General features: G+C 44.0%; 1 protein-coding gene across 1 annotated transcript; it reads right to left on the bottom strand.

Annotated features, from left to right (window-relative positions):
• Positions 1-2,326: 2,326 nt before the first annotated feature.
• Positions 2,327-16,770, bottom strand: LOC129857119 (ephrin-A1-like). The gene is made up of 5 exons (XM_055925064.1): positions 16,479-16,770; positions 5,182-5,477; positions 4,948-5,013; positions 4,626-4,745; positions 2,327-4,503 (listed from the first exon to the last, which is right to left on the bottom strand). Exons 1-5 carry the CDS (start codon positions 16,574-16,576, stop codon positions 4,382-4,384), a joined length of 702 nt encoding a protein of 233 aa, XP_055781039.1. The 5' UTR covers positions 16,577-16,770; the 3' UTR covers positions 2,327-4,381.
• Positions 16,771-19,674: the final 2,904 nt, after the last annotated feature.

Here is a 19,674-nt window from a genome sequence, read left to right as displayed (position 1 = left end):
TTGAGAAAAAATGGTGGACAAAGAAAAAGGGTGTCTTTTGCTAACATGGTTAGCTAATAGATTTACATATTTTGTCTTCCCTGTAAAACATTTTAAAAATCTGAAATGGTGACTTTATTCACAAGATCTGTATCTTTCATTTGGTGTCTTGGACTTGTGATTTAATGATATTTAGATGCTACTATTTAAATGTGACGCTATGCTAGTGATGCTAATCAGTGTGGGGAGGGGGGGGTGTGGGGGGGGGGGGGGGTCATCCCGGATCCGGGTTTCTGAGGCGGTAAAAGATAACTAAGAACAAACATCAAAACATATAAATGCACTAATTCAAATCTTAGAATCAGCTATTTAAAGACTACCAGAACCCACTGGATTTTCCAATTACATTGAAATAACTACAGGACAAAATACAAACCCTCCAACCCAAAAAGGCCTGTGGCGTTGTCATCCTATATGAAATGATAAAATATACAGACAACAAATTCCAATCGGCTATACTCTTTTACATCCTCCACAGCTCTGGCATCTTCCCCAATATTTGGATCCAAGGACTGATCAACGCAAACCACAAAAGTGGAGACAAATGACTCCAATAACTACCGTTGGATATGCGTCAACAGTAACCTTTGGAAAATCCTCTGCATTATCCTTAACAACAGACTCAGACATTTTTTCAGTGAAAACAATGTATTGAGAAAATTGGCTTACGACAGACCACGTATTCACCCTGCACACCCTATTGACAAAATGTCTCTATTCCTTTGGAACTTTTTTACTTTAATTGTGTTTATCTATTTCACTTGCATTGGCAATGTCAACATGTTTCCCATTCCAATAAAGCCCTTTGAATTGAATTGAGAGAGGGAGGGAGGGAGGGAGGGGAGGGAGTGAGGGAGGGAGGGAGGGAAGAGACAAGATAGTGAACAAAAGGACAAGGGAGAGTTTGAGGGAGAGAGTGAGAGTAGCACTTTCATACCCAGGTGTCAGTTTGCTCTTGGTCTACTGTCACCCCTCTCTCCTCCCCCTGTGCTCTCTCAAATTAGTATTATCATTTTCAGTTAAAGGGCTTTATTGGCATGGGAAACATGTTGACATTGCCAAAGCAAGTAAAGTACATAACATACAAAGGTGAAATACACAATAAAAATGAACAGTTAACATTACACTCACAGAAGTTTCAAAATAATAGTGCCATATTATGTATACATACTGTGTTGTAACAATGTGCAAATGGTTAAAGTACAAAAGGGAAAATAAATAAGCATAAATATGGGTTGTATTTACAATGGTGTTTGTTCTTCACTGGTTGCCCTTATCTTGTGGCAACAGGTCACAAATGTTGCTGCTCTGATGACACACTGTGATATTTCACCCAGTAGATATGGGAGTTTATCAAAATCTGATTAGTTTTCAAATTATTTGTGGATCTGTGTTATCTGAGGGAAATGTGTCTTTAATATGGTCATACATTTGGCAGGAGGTTAGGAAGTGCAGCTCAGTTTCCACCTAATTTTGTGGGAAGTGTGCACATAGCCTGTCTTCTCTTCAGAGTCAGGTCTGACTACAGCAGCCTTTCTTAATAGCAAGGCTATGCTCACTGAGTCTGTACATAGTCAAAGTCTCACGTGTGCGCCCTCTCGGTCACCAGGCTGCTCGTTATGGCACACACCTGTCACCATCGTGACGCGCACCAGGTGAGTCATCAGACTCACCTGGGCTCCATCACTTCCCTGATTACCTTCCCTATATATATGTCACTCCCTTTGGTTCCTTCCCTAGGCATCATCATTTCTGTTCCAGTGTCACGTCTGTGCATTTCTTGTTTGGTATTTAGTTGTTTATTTATTAAAACACTCACTCCCTGAACTTGCTCATCGACTCTCAGCGCACATCGTTACACAAGGCTTTCCTTAAGTTTGGGTCAGTCACAGTGGTCAGGTATTCAGCCACTGTGTACTCTCTGTTTATGGCCAAATAGTATCTCTCATCCATCTCCACACCGACGTTTGGCCATAGGGCTGTGATGTTATGGCCAGAGAAAACCAGCCCAGCATGAAAGACAGAAACGGCAAAAGCGAGGGAAGGAGAGAAGAGCACGGGAAAGACATGAGGGGAGTTGGCGAAAGGGTGAGATTTCTTCAGAGATCAGATGGATGGGCTTGGAGTCACCTTTGTCAACCATCAAAACAAAATGTCAGAATGTCACAGGGAAAGTTTTATACTCCAGCTGTCAATTGTGTCAAAAGTAACAACTTTGAAAGTGTGACCATCAATTTTTTTTTACCTTTGGCTATAAAATGTGAGAATTGAAAGCACTCAAGTCAGATTTATTATATCACTGTTTTTTAATTACATTAAAGTTCACATTTTAAACAAATGCTGTTATTTACATATTTTTCTATGTACAAATTTTCCATACAAACATTTACAAAAACAAGTTATAATAGTGTCTGTATGTAGGGATTTCCTTTGCATTACACCTGTAAACCACAGGATGCTGCTGAGGGGACGACGGCTCATAATAATGTCCAGAACGGAGCGAATGGAATGGCATCAAACACCTGTAAACCACAGGATGCTGCTGAGGGGACGACGGCTCATAATAATGTCCAGAACGGAGCGAATGGAATGGCATCAAACACCTGGAAACCACGTGTTTATGTATGAGATACCATTCCACCGATTCCACTCATTACCACGAGTCAGTTCTCCCCAATTAGGGTGCCACCAACCTACAGTGCTATACACACTCCATAATATCCAGTGTACCGGTTATGTTGTTTACAGTATATCAGTATGCAATGAATGCCCATCAGTAAAGGAAGCACAGCTCCCAGCCATCACAACACCCTCTCAGAATCCTGTCATTACCGCTTTGCTCTCCTCCTTCCCTCAACTCCTATTCCCTCCATCTCGTTCCTATACACTCATCTGTTCAACACTAAACCATAAAGACGTACAAAAGCAAACCAGCAATGACTAAAACAATCCCAATTTGTTCACTAGAAGCTGTTGTACCATCTCAATGACAGAGGATCTGGTTATGTAGGTATCTGTGTATATCTACAACATAGAATGTGTGTTTTTTTCTAGTGTGTGCTAATCTGTGCTTTAGAGTATGCATCTGTCACATCATTGGGTTTTGTACAGTGAATTATAATTGTTGAGGAAGAGCTTTCAAGTAAGCATTTTACTGTACTGTTCACACCTGCTGTATCCTGTGGACGTGACAAATACACTTTAGTTTGATTTTAGTGACATGTCAAGAAGAAACGTCCCCATTGACCTGAGTATCTACTACACTAAACAAGACATAAACCGTGCTTAGAGGAAGGTCAGTTAATACACATACATATATACACATCAATAGTTTCTACATGTAGAGGAAACATGAGGCCGTTTCAGAGGACTACTGTAGGCTTTGGCTCAAACTATTTCAGATTGAACAAAGAATATGTACCCGCATTATACACTGAGTGTACAAAACATTAGGAGCACGTGCTCTTTCCATGTCAGACTGACCAGGTGAAAGCTATGATGTCACCTGTTAATTCCACTTCAGTCAGTGTAGATGAAGGGGAGGAGACAGGTTAAATAAGGATTTTAAGCCTTGAGATAATTGAGACATGGATTTTGTATGTGTGCCAGTCAGAGTGTGAATGGGCAAGACAAAAGATTGAAGTGGCTTTGAACGGGGTATGGTAGTAGGTAAAAGGCACACCGGTTTGAGTGTGTCAAGAACAGTAACACTGCTGGGTTTTTCACGCTCAACAGTTTCCTGTGTGTATATCAAGAATCTTTCACCACCCAAAGGACATCCAGCCAACTTGACACAACTGTGGGAAGCATTGGAGTCAACATGGGCCAGCATCCCTGTGGAACGCTTTCGACACCTTGTAGAGTCCATGCCCTGACGAATTGAGGCTGTTCTGAGGGCAAAAGGGGGTGCAGCTCAATATTAGGAAGGTATTGATCATGTGTTTTACACTCCGTGTATAATCACTGTTACAAATCAATTCAGGGTAATCATGAAAACAGTTATCCCTTTGTCAGTTTTCTAATAATGATTAGTACATCACATTTCCAGTTAGATCTGTTCCAGAGTCAGTGGGGTTTCCAGGTCTCCATACAGATCAAATGGAGTGAAAAGGCATCCATCCTCTTTCATTTACAAAAACATGTAGAAAAATATCCTTCAGAAAATACTCTTGAAGATCATCGTCTCTGGAACGATCCACGTTACAATCACACACACACAAACACACACAGCAACAGCTCAGTCCAGTTGCAAATATAAAAATATCTATAAAAATCTTCTCTGTGCCAATGTCCAGCATTGGGTTGACAGTGTCTCTGTTGTAGCTAGTTCTGTAACTCAGTCTCAATATAGTAACAGGGATAGTAGGACAGGGAACAGGGTGAAGAAGACCGACAGGGAGAACAGCTGAACACCTGAACTACCCACACTCTTCTGGACCTTAGGCTCCAACACAGTAGGGTCATCTGGAGAGAGAGAGAACATGTTATTATCAGAAACAAGTGGAACAATTCTACCGTACTTCCAGTATCCAGAGTCAATGCTGTACATCTGACTGTCTCTCTGGATGGACAGATGGGAGACGTACCGGCTGGAAGCCTGTTGGAGGGGTTGTGCACTCCTCCTGCTCCTATCTTTCCCTTTCCTCCATCCATCGCTTTCTCCATCACTCCATCCTTGACTTTGTCAGCCTTGGCCTTCCCAGAACCTGTAGAAGACAAGAAGTCATTGGTAAGAACTTGATTGTATGAACACCCATCAGGAACAGGAACACCACTGAATATGGGGAACACTAAGCCTAGCCATTAATGTGAACGGAAGCTAATGCTACCATAGCTTTAGCCTTTAGAGGGTTTTCCTAACAGAGGCTAATGCTAGCATGTTGATGGAGACAGGGGAATGGAACTCACCATGAGGTCCAACCACATCCACCTTCAGCCTCAGACACTCCTGGCCGTGATGATGCAGCGGCTTGGCTGAAGAGGGAGAAGAGAGGGAGGTTTAGTACAAATACCCAAGCATTGTGTTAGAGTAGTCTATTGTAATGTTAAGTGGTAGTATTCACATAGATTGTAGTACTGCACATAGATAGTAGTGGTATTAGTAAATGTGTAGTAGTACTACTATAGTATTGATATACTTACAGATATAGTAGTAGCTCTCTCCATGTCTGAACTCCTTGCCCAGGGTGAAGGGGGTGAAGCGCTGGAACTTCTCGGAGAACCTCTCGGGGGCGTGGGCAGCGAAGGGTCGGGAACATTCCCAACGCAGCTGGTCGAAGGAGTGGGGCTTACACACATCATAGTCCTCCTTCTCCACCATGTACAGCACGTACCGCTCAGCCTCCTGGGACGGCAGCTCCCCGCGCGTGTAGTGAGGACAGATGATGTCCAGGTAGTCGTTGATTTTCACCTCCACTGTGTACTCATCCCATAGGAAACTAGAGAGAAGAGAAGGAGAGTGGTTAGTGACATGGCTGGCTATTATCTTTAGATGACCTTACATCTAATAGTCATCTCTGACTGACCGAAGGAACAAACGTAACATTATGAGATATCATCACGGCCCATTCCCAGCCGGATGACAGAGCTGAGTCCATGTTTGTGCGGGCTGTTCCACTCACATGAACAAACACGCATGGAACAACCAACTTACTCAAACACACACACTCATAATAAACACACTCACGGACAATCATAAACACAAAAAGCTGTTAATAAGACTCAGCCCAAACGGACAGTGTGTGTGTGTGTGTGTGTGTGTGTGTATTTGCACCTGCGGCACGTGTGTGATTGCGTGAGTCCTGGTGTAGACCTGTCACCCAGACAATGAGAATTAGTGAGTAGCCAATCAGGAGTCACTAGCTGAACTTGTTTGATGTATTTATTTAGACAAGAACACACCACTACACGCCTACACTCTTTCTGCCTATCCCTCTTTAACTCTCTCCCTCATCTGTTTTCTGGAGCATTCCACTCATGTTGTTTTAAGAGTAGAGTTTCACTGGCCAGCTGTGTCCATGGAGACAAGATTCTGAGTGACAGTTTCTCCTTCTGTCTCTGTCTGTCATATACATGCTCTGTCTACACAAGTCATTTAATCTCTTTCTCTCCTCCCTACACAAGTCATTTAATTTCTTTCTCTCCACCCTACACAAGTCATTTAATCCCTTTCTCTCCCTCCTAAACAAGTCATTTAATCTCTTTCTCTCCACCCTACACAAGTCATTTAATCCCTTTCTCTCCCTCCTAAACAAGTCATTTGAATGCGTTAGTTATCATCTCTCTTTGTCCCTCTCCCTCCCTTTCTTTCCCTCTGCACCTGTTGGAGTGTCAGTGGGTGTGACTGTTTTTACTCCTCTAGTGACTTTTCACCCCTGATTCTGTCTCTTCCTACTTCTTCCTCCATGAAAAATAAATATTGAGGGAGGTGGAGACAGTCTCCGTGTTCCTTTTCATCTTCACCCTCCATTGACTTTATGACTACCCCCCCCCCCCCCCCCCCCATCTCGGTTCTAGATTTTAACTGTTGTTGTTGTGGCCTCCCGCCCGCCCTCCCTCCCTCCCTCCCTCCCTCCCTCCCTCCAACCCCTCCAATCTACTGAGGTATACACGTGAACGGACACAAATGTCTAACACACACAACTCATGAAATAAACCCTAGATCAGTGGGTAGAGCAGTGGAACTTATGTTTCTGGTAGGAAGGAAGGTTAGAGAGATGAAAGAAACAAAGTGCTGTATCTGGGTATCAAATTAAAACAGTGCTTTCCAGCTGTCCTCTAGGCCTATAAGGATTCAGCTCACACAGTTGAGTTGTGTTGGCGAGTGGAGTCAGTGCTTTCCAGCTGTCCTCTAGGCCTATAAGGATTCAGCTCACACAGTTGAGTTGTGTTGGCGAGTGGAGTCAGTGGTGCTGGCAGAGTACACACACACACTTTTCTAGAAGAGAGGTTGAGTTTGTGGGTAAGAGCTTGTTATCCATGAGGATGTAATCAGTATAATATGCACGTCAGAGTCTCATTGGTTCCCAGCCCTGGGCTGAACAGACATCCACACAGGCCGCAGCACAAACACCCTGCCACATACTCCGGGTGTGTGGCTCTGTTCTGTGCCACAAGAGAGAGAGCATCTGTATCACAGGCAGCTGGTGGCACTTTAATTAGGGAGGAAGGGCTCATATTAATGTATACACTAGCTTTGTGTGAGAGAGACAGTGTGAAGAAGCCAGTTCTTCCATGTTTATGTTGTGTTTCTGTGTGCCCAAGCATCAAAGCCTAGAACAGGAGGTATCTGGTATCCTGCCTCCCTCCTTTCATCCCTCCTTTCTCTCCTGTTGTTGTTGTTCTTCAGTGACAGACACACTGGCTCCATGTGGGTCTCTAACCCCCTTTAATCCCCCTGCGTGTGTGTGTGTGAGAGAGAGAGACCTAGAGAGAGTACCCTGCCTGTCACAACATGTATTGTTAGCAGAGCCCGTACCTAGGCCCATTAGCCGGGGCTAATAGCAAGATTAGCCTCTTTCTTACACCACTTCAAAACAGGATGATATCTTTGGCTTAGCCTTCACATGCACACACGCCGGTCTGCGGTTCAAGCGCTTAATTGACAAACAATTCTGTTCCTTTCTTATTAATTTCCTTTGACTCCGACTGGTAATGACAGGGTTGAGACGAACGGCACGAGAGAACGGCACTGCTACAGTAGAGTGAAGAGACTTTCCTAACTGAATGGAATCCACCTCATTTCCACACCAACCACAGCTTCTCCTTAAAAACATGTTCCTGTCTAAAGCTGTCAAAACACATATTCTGTTGCTAATCTCAGTCACTACAAACAATCACACTTTCAGATCTCCCTTTGTCGCTCTTCTGGAGCCTACTTAATTAAACGCTCTTCTGGAGCCTACTTAATTAAACGCTCTTCTGGAGCCTACTTAATTAACCGCTCTTCCGGAGCCTAATTAACCGCTCTTCCGGAGCCTAATTAACCGCTCTTCCGGAGCCTACTTAACCGCTCTTCCGGAGCCTACTTAACCGCTCTTCCGGAGCCTACTTAACCGCTCTTCCGGAGCCTACTTAACCGCTCTTCCGGAGCCTACTTAATTAAACGCTCTTCCGGAGCCTACTTAATTAAACGCTCTTCCGGAGCCTACTTAATTAAACGCTCTTCCGGAGCCTACTTAATTAAACGCTCTTCCGGAGCCTACTTAATTAAACGCTCTTCCGGAGCCTACTTAATTAAACGCTCTTCCGGAGCCTACTTAATTAAACGCTCTTCCGGAGCCTACTTAATTAAACGCTCTTCCGGAGCCTACTTAATTAAACGCTCTTCCGGAGCCTACTTAATTAAACGCTCTTCCGGAGCCTACTTAATTAAACGCTCTTCCGGAGCCTACTTAATTAAACGCTCTTCCGGAGCCTACTTAATTAAACGCTCTTCCGGAGCCTACTTAATTAAACGCTCTTCCGGAGCCTACTTAATTAAACGCTCTTCCGGAGCCTACTTAATTAAACGCTCTTCCGGAGCCTACTTAATTAAACGCTCTTCCGGAGCCTACTTAATTAAACGCTCTTCCGGAGCCTACTTAATTAAACGCTCTTCCGGAGCCTACTTAATTAAACGCTCTTCCGGAGCCTACTTAATTAAACGCTCTTCCGGAGCCTACTTAATTAAACGCTCTTCCGGAGCCTACTTAATTAAACGCTCTTCCGGAGCCTACTTAATTAAACGCTCTTCCGGAGCCTACTTAATTAAACGCTCTTCCGGAGCCTACTTAATTAAACGCTCTTCCGGAGCCTACTTAATTAAACGCTCTTCCGGAGCCTACTTAATTAAACGCTCTTCCGGAGCCTACTTAATTAAACGCTCTTCCGGAGCCTACTTAATTAAACGCTCTTCCGGAGCCTACTTAATTAAACGCTCTTCCGGAGCCTACTTAATTAAACGCTCTTCCGGAGCCTACTTAATTAAACGCTCTTCCGGAGCCTACTTAATTAAACGCTCTTCCGGAGCCTACTTAATTAAACGCTCTTCCGGAGCCTACTTAATTAAACGCTCTTCCGGAGCCTACTTAATTAAACGCTCTTCCGGAGCCTACTTAATTAAACGCTCTTCCGGAGCCTACTTAATTAAACGCTCTTCCGGAGCCTACTTAATTAAACGCTCTTCCGGAGCCTACTTAATTAAACGCTCTTCCGGAGCCTACTTAATTAAACGCTCTTCCGGAGCCTACTTAATTAAACGCTCTTCCGGAGCCTACTTAATTAAACGCTCTTCCGGAGCCTACTTAATTAAACGCTCTTCCGGAGCCTACTTAATTAAACGCTCTTCCGGAGCCTACTTAATTAAACGCTCTTCCGGAGCCTACTTAATTAAACGCTCTTCCGGAGCCTACTTAATTAAACGCTCTTCCGGAGCCTACTTAATTAAACGCTCTTCCGGAGCCTACTTAATTAAACGCTCTTCCGGAGCCTACTTAATTAAACGCTCTTCCGGAGCCTACTTAATTAAACGCTCTTCCGGAGCCTACTTAATTAAACGCTCTTCCGGAGCCTACTTAATTAAACGCTCTTCCGGAGCCTACTTAATTAAACGCTCTTCCGGAGCCTACTTAATTAAACGCTCTTCCGGAGCCTACTTAATTAAACGCTCTTCCGGAGCCTACTTAATTAAACGCTCTTCCGGAGCCTACTTAATTAAACGCTCTTCCGGAGCCTACTTAATTAAACGCTCTTCCGGAGCCTACTTAATTAAACGCTCTTCCGGAGCCTACTTAATTAAACGCTCTTCCGGAGCCTACTTAATTAAACGCTCTTCCGGAGCCTACTTAATTAAAAGCTCTTCCGGAGCCTACTTAATTAAAAGCTCTTCCGGAGCCTACTTAATTAAAAGCTCTTCCGGAGCCTACTTAATTAAAAGCTCTTCCGGAGCCTACTTAATTAAAAGCTCTTCTGGAGCCTACTTAATTAAAAGCTCTTCTGGAGCCTACTTAATTAAAAGCTCTTCTGGAGCCTACTTAATTAAAAGCTATCTGGAGTCAAGCTGTTGCCCACAAAGGGAGGAGGGGTTCTGAATAGGGTGTAATTACCCCTCCCCCAAAGACATAAACCCTGGAGCTGACGACTCCAGTCTGCGCCCCACCCTTCACCCCCAAGGCTGTGCTCAGTGTCCTCTGCTCACTAGTAGAGGCTGATGTAGACATGATAAGGTGAGGTATGTTGTAGCTACTATGGCTCTCAGCATTTTGCACGTGGTCCATGTTGCCCATAATTTACTCTGTACAATACTCATGATGAAGCTTAATTTACAGTAATGTTGACGGCCATACTTATCAATGGGAAGGGTTGTGTGAGTGTGTGCAATCTCTGCCTAGGGATCTGGGAGAAGTCCAGCTGATTGAAGCCAGTTGACACAGGGCCACACTCACAACTGGAACACAAGCGACCTTTCCTCCCTCCCTCCGAACAGTATCGTCTTTCTCTCGTCTTTCCCTCTCCTTCGTCCTTCTCTTCACAGGAGAGTGAGAGTTGCGTTAATGTGATAGCTACGCGTGTGTGAGAGGCAGGGGGGTGAGGGTGAGGTTCTCTGAATACCAGAATTCAGGCCGCCTCACACCCCAGGGACTTGAGCACATCTGTTTATCAGGGCAGACCAGAGCCTGCCTGCCTGTCTGCCTGCCTGTCTGCCTGCCTGTCACTGAGGTGTGTGTGTGTCTGTCTGTCTGTCTCACTGAGGTGTGTGTAAACAGCCAGGGTGGAAGGTAGTCTCCCTTCACCTCTCCTCTGAACTGAACAGTTCTCAGAGCTGCTACTGTGTCACAGATGTGTGTGTGTTTGCTTTGAGTGTGTGTGTGGTAGGTGGTTATGACAGTAGGGTGATTGGGTGAGTTGTTTAACACCTCATTAAGTTCTCAACAGCTTTGAAGTCCTCTCCTCATCTCATGCTGTTATCACATCTCTCCCCTCTAGATTCACCTCCCACCCCTCTCTTCTCTTCCCTTCTTTCCCAACTTATAGGCCATCTCTCTTCTCTCCCTATGGCCCCTCCTGTGTTTCTCATATAGAATTCTCTCACACCATACAACTATAACATCTGCACACACAGGCGTATAAATGACCCTATTAATTCACTGTGGTATCCCACATTCACAGCTCAACTCAAGAGGATATAGGCCTGTCAGTTGTAATCTGGGTTTTAGTTGTTGTATCTACTAATACAGTATTGTACACTAACTACTCTAGTAGAACCTCTCTAATCTCCCACATTCTCTCCTGAGAGGAGAGTTCCAAAGAGGTCATTCTTCTGTCTGTCACGCTCCAACAGATCAGAATAACACGAGTCTAATCATTCTGTCCCAACCCCCATTATCACATCCAGACTCCACTTATTACCACCACCACCTATTCATGGGATGTGTGATTCTTTATAAGGAATTGCAGGGTTTGAGAGCCTTTTAAAATGTCAACACAGCCTTTTCTCCCCTCCCTCCAGCCAGCCATCTATTCATCCATGTCCCATCTCTCCATCTGTCTCCCCTTTATGCGCTCTAATTAACCCATCCCCCTCTCCCTCCGTTCATCCCTCTATTCTTCCCTTGCTCTTAAAAAAGGTAACAATATCAGAGCTCTACATGACAGCCTAATTTCTCAACACAAATCCCTTCCTCTCTTTTACCCATCCCCCACTTTCTGTTCCCAACTCTCTCTTCCAGATGAATAGAAAAATGCTACGTGTTGGCAGGTTGCTAGATATGCAGCTTGGTTTGGGTCAATGAGGAGAACTAGACTCACAGGTCTCTCAACCAGGGCGATTACATTCCAAATAACCAGGGTTCAATCTGGATTATACAGAATAACACGGTTGGGGTCAAAACTATTTTCATTCAAAGTGAATGTCATGAATTGCAAAAATTCTTGTTGGAAATATCCCGGCTGCTTCAAACAGAGAAGTCAGTCAGGCCTGAGCTGAGCTGACTGGACGTGGCCCTTAGGGGGCAACAGAGAGCCGTCTCTGAAACACTGCACGAGATGATACTGGCCACACAAACATGACCCTACACACACAATGTGATAACGTAGTCCTCAGTATAGCAGAATTGAGTCAAACAGGAACAGTGGGGAGACTAAGCAAGCTGCTGTGATCTGTGTGGAAAACTACTCAGGAAAACAGAGCAGGGTCTGTGAGAAAGAGAGGGACTGACAGAGAGAGAGAGGAAGTCTGGACCATAGATAAGGAGGCGAGAGAAAGAGCTGAGATGGAAGGGGGCCCAGGGGGTGCTAATTAAAGTACATTTTTATATTAAACACGGCAAAACGTTGTTTTATGTTACATCCATGATAATGTGTGTGAGAGAGTTCGGTAAGACAGCTGTTATGTCAGCAGGAAACAAGCTATATGCCTAGATGTGATTGAATGGACAGAACTATACGCTGTGTAACTGACTGACTGGAGCTATCCTATTGGCTCCCTTAACTGATTGTTCTATGTAGGATATGTTCCTCTACATATTTAAGGAGCTTCAGATTTACTAACACACACACACGTCTGTTACGCCAGAGAGATAGCAGGGATATAATCTATTCTAAATATAAAAAGCAGCAGAATGACGATTTTAGTGTCTATAGGTCAGCTAGTCAGATTACAGCTCAGATCATCTGTAATCTGTGTGCGCGAGTGTATTTCCCCCTCATTCTGCTGTAGGATTAGAGACCCAGAGTGACAGATGAGGTGGGAGAGAGAGAGAGAGACTTGCTTTGGCAATGTTAACATATGTTTCCCATGCCAATAAAGCCCCTTGAATTTAAATTTAATTGAGAGGTCGATCTCAGAAGAGAGAGAGGGGAGGGTTTCAGAAGAGAGAGAGGGGAGGGTTTCAGAAGAGAGAGAGGGGAGGGTTTCAGAAGAGAGAGAGGGGAGGGTTTCAGAAGAGAGAGAGGGGAGGGTTTCAGAAGAGAGAGAGGGGAGGGTTTCAGAAGAGAGAGAGGGGAGGGTTTCAGAAGAGAGAGAGGGGAGGGTTTCAGAAGAGAGAGAGGGGAGGGTTTCAGAAGAGAGAGAGGGGAGGGTTTCAGAAGAGAGAGAGGGGAGGGTTTCAGAAGAGAGAGAGGGGAGGGTTTCAGAAGAGAGAGAGGGGAGGGTTTCAGAATAGAGAGAGGGGAGGGTTTCAGAATAGAGAGAGGGGAGGGTTTCAGAATAGAGAGAGGGGAGGGTTTCAGAATAGAAAGAGGGGAGGGTTTCAGAATAGAGAGAGGGGAATATAGCCAGAGGAAAGAAGAGCTTTACAACAGAGAAAAAAATAATCACACATTTAACTTTACAACCAAACCACCCTCTTCCCCCACCAGCCACCACAACCCTAAACCTCTTCCTCTAGGACATATCTGTTCAGACAAGCCCAACACCTCAACAACACGAGAGAGAAAGACAAAAGAAGACAGAGAATTGGAAATATATAGCTATATAGGAGAGGAGAACATGAATACTTGAATATGTGATAGAGACGAACTCATGGAAACAGAGAGTGAGAAAGAGAGATAGAGATGGTCAGGCAATAACAAGCTGGAGAAGACGCAGCTGGTGTGGAGAAGAGGGAGTGGCGATGGAGAGAGGAACGGACAGGTACAGAAGGGAGGGAGAGAAGGAAGGAAGGGGGGGGGGGGGGGTCGAACACAGCTGACAGAGTTGAGTATAGTAACAGGGGTAGTGTGGAATGCTGGCTGCTACTAATATTAACACCCAACTCCTCCCTCCTGCCCCTAGAGAGAGAGTGTGTGTGTGTGTGCGCATGTGAGTCACTGATTTACCAGTGCTCCGTAATATCGCCTACGTATAGGGCCCCTCCCTTTCTCTGACATTGGAGTTCAGGCAACACTACACACTCACCCTCAGTCAAAAACAAAAAAAACACTTCCAGTAACAAGGCATTGCGCCAGAACTAATGATTAAGCTGTTAGATCAGGTCGAAACAAGCCCAGTCTCTCTCACACACACACACCAGGCTATAACACAAGGTTGGAACAGACTGCGAAAAACCAGTTTCTACACCAGTCAGGTCGGAGACTGACAACTGTACACACACACTGAGCGATCTGTGTGTTACCATCTGAAGTCAGTCAGTAAACATCAGTTTACACCTGATCGCCTTAGATCAATCAGCCAGGAATCAATTAGACTCAGTGATCCCATGGGAGTGAATCAGGTGGTTGAGACACAGTGTAAAATGGGACAAGAGTTGAGGGACCAGATTGGGCTTTCAGGCTGAAAGACTGAAAATTGCCCAGAGAGAAAGAGAAAGTTGAAAAAGATGGAAACAGAACGAGGGATTAAAGAGAAGGACGAACGATTATACAGTAAAAATGTGGTAACAATAGCAGGTGGGTACAGGCCAGACTAGGATTAAGTCTTCATTTTTAACAGTAATTAATCTCCTTCTGAAAACCACATTCACTGAATGCCAATTGGAGGTTTTCAGAGACTTTAGATAAAGACTTCTGGGGAAAAGTGTGTGTGTGAGACATATGCAGTACAGAATGTGAGTAGAGCTTGTATCATGAGTAATAGTTATCAGTGTGAGTCTATCGGTCTTTAGTGGACACTGAGCGCATCACAGCTTCCACATCAAACTGGCGCGGCGAGTTACCATGTTGGTTGTTTTTGTTAATGTGTGACTGTGTCAATGTATGTGAGAGTGTGTGTCTGAACATGCTTGTTTGTGTCTAGAGTACATGTGTGACGTGTGAACATATTGTCTGGTTCTGTGTTAGTCTATCTTTAGTCTGCTACGAAAAGGATTAGTGTACATTATGATTGTTGATGTTGTTATGCAAGTTAGTGGGAATGTAGTCCAGAGCCGGATTAAAGAACACACAGTCTTGCGCAGCTAAACTTGTGGGGACAAGGTTAACCCCCAACCCTAACCCATAACCTTATCCTAACCCTAGATCCTAACCCTAGAAATAACATTTGATCTTGTGGGGATCAACAAAATGTCCCCAGTTGGTCAAATGTTCACACACACACACACACACACACACACACACACACACACACACACACACACACACACACACACACACGTTCTTTCTGTATTTCTCTGCATTTATAGCAATTCTCACTTGCCCCACAACTCTGATGCTCTGATTTCTCCTCTATAACCTCTTTCTTTTCTCATTATGGCCTAAGAGTCTGGTTCAGATGTCCTTCTCCTCCTCCTCATGTCACCTGATCAACAGAATTCATGTTCCTTGTGCTCGAGGCACCGTCTCAGTGATGTCATACCGACAAACCCAGGTAAAGTCAGACCTGCGTATGGAACAGGTAAAGTACACGACTGACTCACACTGACAAAACCCATTTCGTCACAACTCATTACAAGGTATGATTAGTCAACAACATTTACCTGTGCTCACATCATTAAATCAATTACAAAACCAATGTCTTTCCCATTTCATAGGAAATCTAATTTAGTGCTCTGTCATCATCATTGGCCTAAGGAGAAGAAGGTACAATAACATCGACCCAGAGTCGGCTGAAAACGTGACCCCTCAGTCTTTGTCCATTTCCTCTATAAAATAATCCATTCTTCTTCCTCACCATCTTCAGCTCTGTGCTAAAAGCTCAATAAATCACATGGCCTCGCATACACCTGTCAAGCTCCATTGATCCCACTGAGTGGCAGGGTAGCGTTACAATTTCTGACCCCAAAACAATCAGCATTGGACATGTCCCCCCCCCCCACCCCCCCCTTCCCCCTTTAGGAGAGCTGAAGTGTCAGACTGTCAACAGCACCAATAGAGTGAAACACAGACATACAGTCTGGATTCAGACACTCAGGTCGAGTTGGTTCATGTCAGGATTTATTTTTATGCTATGCTGTGTGAGGGAGTCTATCTTTGTATCGAGATCATATATATGGTTGATTCCGTCTGTCCATCTGTCTCAGAATTCGTTCCCAATCTTCCCCTTGTTCTCTGTTTATGCCCTGCTGCTACCATAGCCTAAATATAATGATGTTACCTGGTTAAAGGGGCAAGCAGACAGCTAATACAACAAGGCACACAGCCTACACCTAATATCCTACAAGTGGAAGAAATAAAATAAATACCAAAATCCAGATGTCAACTTCTATTCCACATTGGTTCAACATTTCATTGAAATGACGTGCAATCGACGTTGATTCAACCAGGCCGTGTGTGTCCAGTGGGGTGGGATGTCTGGTAAAGAACCGATGAAATTCAGCGCGTAGGCTATCCATTGAGTGGATGAGACACAAACAGTATTTATCCCATGACAGAAAGTGTACTTGAGTAGGCCTAGTAGTGTCAGATAAGCATTCTCAAAGTGAGTTGAGCACTAGGTGCGCGTAAACAGAAATCACACACACTTTTAATGTGTGCTACACCAAAATACGCACAAACACACAGAGAAAGAGATGAAGAACACCTACTTTGGGTTTGTGCTATTCCAGAAGACGCTGTGTCTCTCTGCAGAAGCGAACCCGGTTCCGAAGCTCACAGCCAAACACACCAGCCACACCAAATCCATAGCTGCTGATTTAGGACCAAAACCAAACACCAACAGATACGGTCAGTTATTGCAGAATAAGTCTGTGCAGGATGTGCACACTGTCAAAATAAATGTATGATAGGGGTGCTGGTCTATAGCTGTTGCTTTTCTGTATGATTGAGACCTCCTTCTATGGAGTTTAACGGCGGTTTGTATGGTTAAGACCGAGGCGCGTTGACTGTTTTGTCTAACGGAGCCACGCCTCTCCCGGTTGTATAGCCAATAACAGCGGGGAAAACGCCCCGCTGCTCTGACTATTCAACTAGAGACGCCATGAACACTTTATCCAATCTATATGATATAATCAAAGCTATGGACAGAAATATATGGGCCTATAGCTATTTTGTGACATTGAAATGAATTCATGAAGCACTCAAAATAGTTTCTGTGTTTCTTTTGTTGTGACCAAAAGTGTTTTCTTTTAGTCATTAATGAAAAACTTGCTGATTCCCCCCCCCCCTGATTAATTATAGGCTCACATATTCAACAACATGAAAATGTGAAATAACAATACTATGGTATACTTTAGAAAATTAGTGAATCTAATGTAATGCAAGGTATACATGTCCCTAAATGTTCTAGGAGAGCTTGTCTGTGACTGTGTGGGTCAGTCAGATGTTATCCTAATGAATCATTCAGATGTTATCTGTGTAGCTAATCTTCTGGGTCCCCTGTAGCCATATAGTCTGCAGGCACACAGTGACTGTACATTAGCAACACAAAGCTGCTCAAAATAATGCATTATAATACAGTATAGCCCACCTTTTTTTATCCCACATTTAGTATTCACTTCTTTTGTGCCACTAAAAAACAAGACTGACAAAAACAAAAATGAGCACATTGCAGAAATCAAGCAAGAATATCAGTAAATGTGCCAAACACATTGTGTTCCCTGCTAGGCCAGGACTCCATCGGTTCAGGGGCTGACCAACAGGGGGCAGGGACTAGACAAGGCCCGGTGAGCAGGCTCAGATCTTCACTGTGTGTGTGTGTGTGTGTGTGTGTGTGTGTGTGTGTGTGTGTGTGTGTGTGTGTGTGTGTGTGTGTGTGTGTGTGTGTGTGTGTGTGTGTGTGTGTGTGTGTGTGTGTGTGTGTGTGTGTGTGTGTGTGTGTGTGTGTGTGTGTGTGTGTGTGTGTGTGTGTGCGAAGATGAATGAAGATGGCTCTGCAGTGTGCTGATCTGAATTTTTATTTCGGACATTGTTTCCTATGATCGAAAGAGCTTCTGGACACCAGAACAGTGATCCCTAACTTCCATTTTGATGAAGATTTCTACCTCAACAAGTTGGCAGCTGTTGACATACTGCTCAGACCAGGCCCTAATCCCGGGACTCGAAAGAGGAAGAGACGCTGCAAAAGAGGCAGACAAGTGGGCACCCTGAGGAGATCAACACCTGTACCCTCCGTTCTATTGGTGAATGACCAATCACCAGAGAACAAACTAGACAAGCTCTGTTCTATTGGTAAATGATCAATCACCAGAGAACAAACTAGACAAGCTCTGTTCTATTTGTAAATTACCAATCACCAGAGAACAAACTAGACAAGCTTCGTTCCAGACCATCCTATCAACAGGACCTGAATAATTGTAATATTGTAATGCAGGGAAACATCTGTCTTACTTAGTTTTTACCAGCATGACATCTGTGTAACTAGAAGCGACAAAACTCTAGATGACCTTTACTCCACACACAGAAACACATACAAAACTCTAGATCACCTCTAGTCCACACACAGAAACACAGAAACTCTAGGTCACCTCTACGCCACACACAGAAACACATACAAAACTCTAGATCACCTCTACTCCACACACAGAAACACAGAAACTCTAGGTCACCTCTACGCCACACACAGAAACACATACAAAACTCTAGATCACCTTTACTCCACACAGAAACACATTCAACACTCTAGATCACCTTTACTCCACACAGAAACACATACAAAACTCTAGGTCACCTCTACTCCACACACAGAAACACATACAAAACTCTAGATCACTTTTACTCCACACAGAAACACATACAAAACTCTAGATCACCTCTACTCCACACAGAAACACATACAAAACTCTAGATCACCTTTACTCCACACACAGAAACACATACAAAACTCTAGATCACCTCTACTCCACACACAGAAACACAGAAACTCTAGGTCACCTCTACTCCACACACAGAAACACATACAAAACTCTAGATCACCTCTACTCCAACCACAGAAACACATACAAAACTCTAGATCACCTTTACTCCACACAGAAACACATTCAACACTCTAGATCACCTTTACTCCACACAGAAACACATACAAAACTCTAGATCACCTCTACTCCACACACAGAAACACATACAAAACTCTAGATCACCTGTACTTCACACACAGAAACACATAAAAAACTCTAGATCAACTTTACTCCACACACAGAAACACATACAAAACTCTAGATCACCTTTACTCCACACAGAAACACATACAAAACTCTAGATCACCTTTACTCCACACACAGAGACACATACAAAACTCTAGATCACCTTTACTCCACACAGAAACACATACAAAACTCTAGATCACCTCTACTCCACACACAGAAACACATACAAAACTCTAGATCACTTTTACTCCACACAGAAACACATACAAAACTCTAGATCACCTCTACTCCACACACAGAGACACATACAAAACTCTCGATCACCTCTACTCCACACACAGAGACACATACAAAACTCTAGATCACCTTTACTCCACACAGAAACACATACAAAACTCTAGATCACCTCTACTCCACACACAGAAACACAGAAACTCTAGGTCACCTCTACTCCACACACAGAAACACATACAAAACTCTAGATCACTTTTACTCCACACAGAAACACATACAAAACTCTAGATCACCTTTACTCCACACAGAAACACATACAAAACTCTAGATCACCTCTACTCCACACACAGAAACACAGAAACTCTAGGTCACCTCTACTCCACACACAGAAACACATACAAAACTCTAGATCACTTTTACTCCACACAGAAACACATACAAAACTCTAGATCACCTTTACTCCACA

The sequence above is a fragment of the Salvelinus fontinalis genome, chromosome 6 (genome assembly GCF_029448725.1).
Source record: "Salvelinus fontinalis isolate EN_2023a chromosome 6, ASM2944872v1, whole genome shotgun sequence".
Lineage (NCBI taxonomy): Eukaryota > Metazoa > Chordata > Actinopteri > Salmoniformes > Salmonidae > Salvelinus > Salvelinus fontinalis.
Note: the sequence above shows the minus strand (reverse complement) of the source record. Positions and strands in the feature narration are given on the sequence as shown.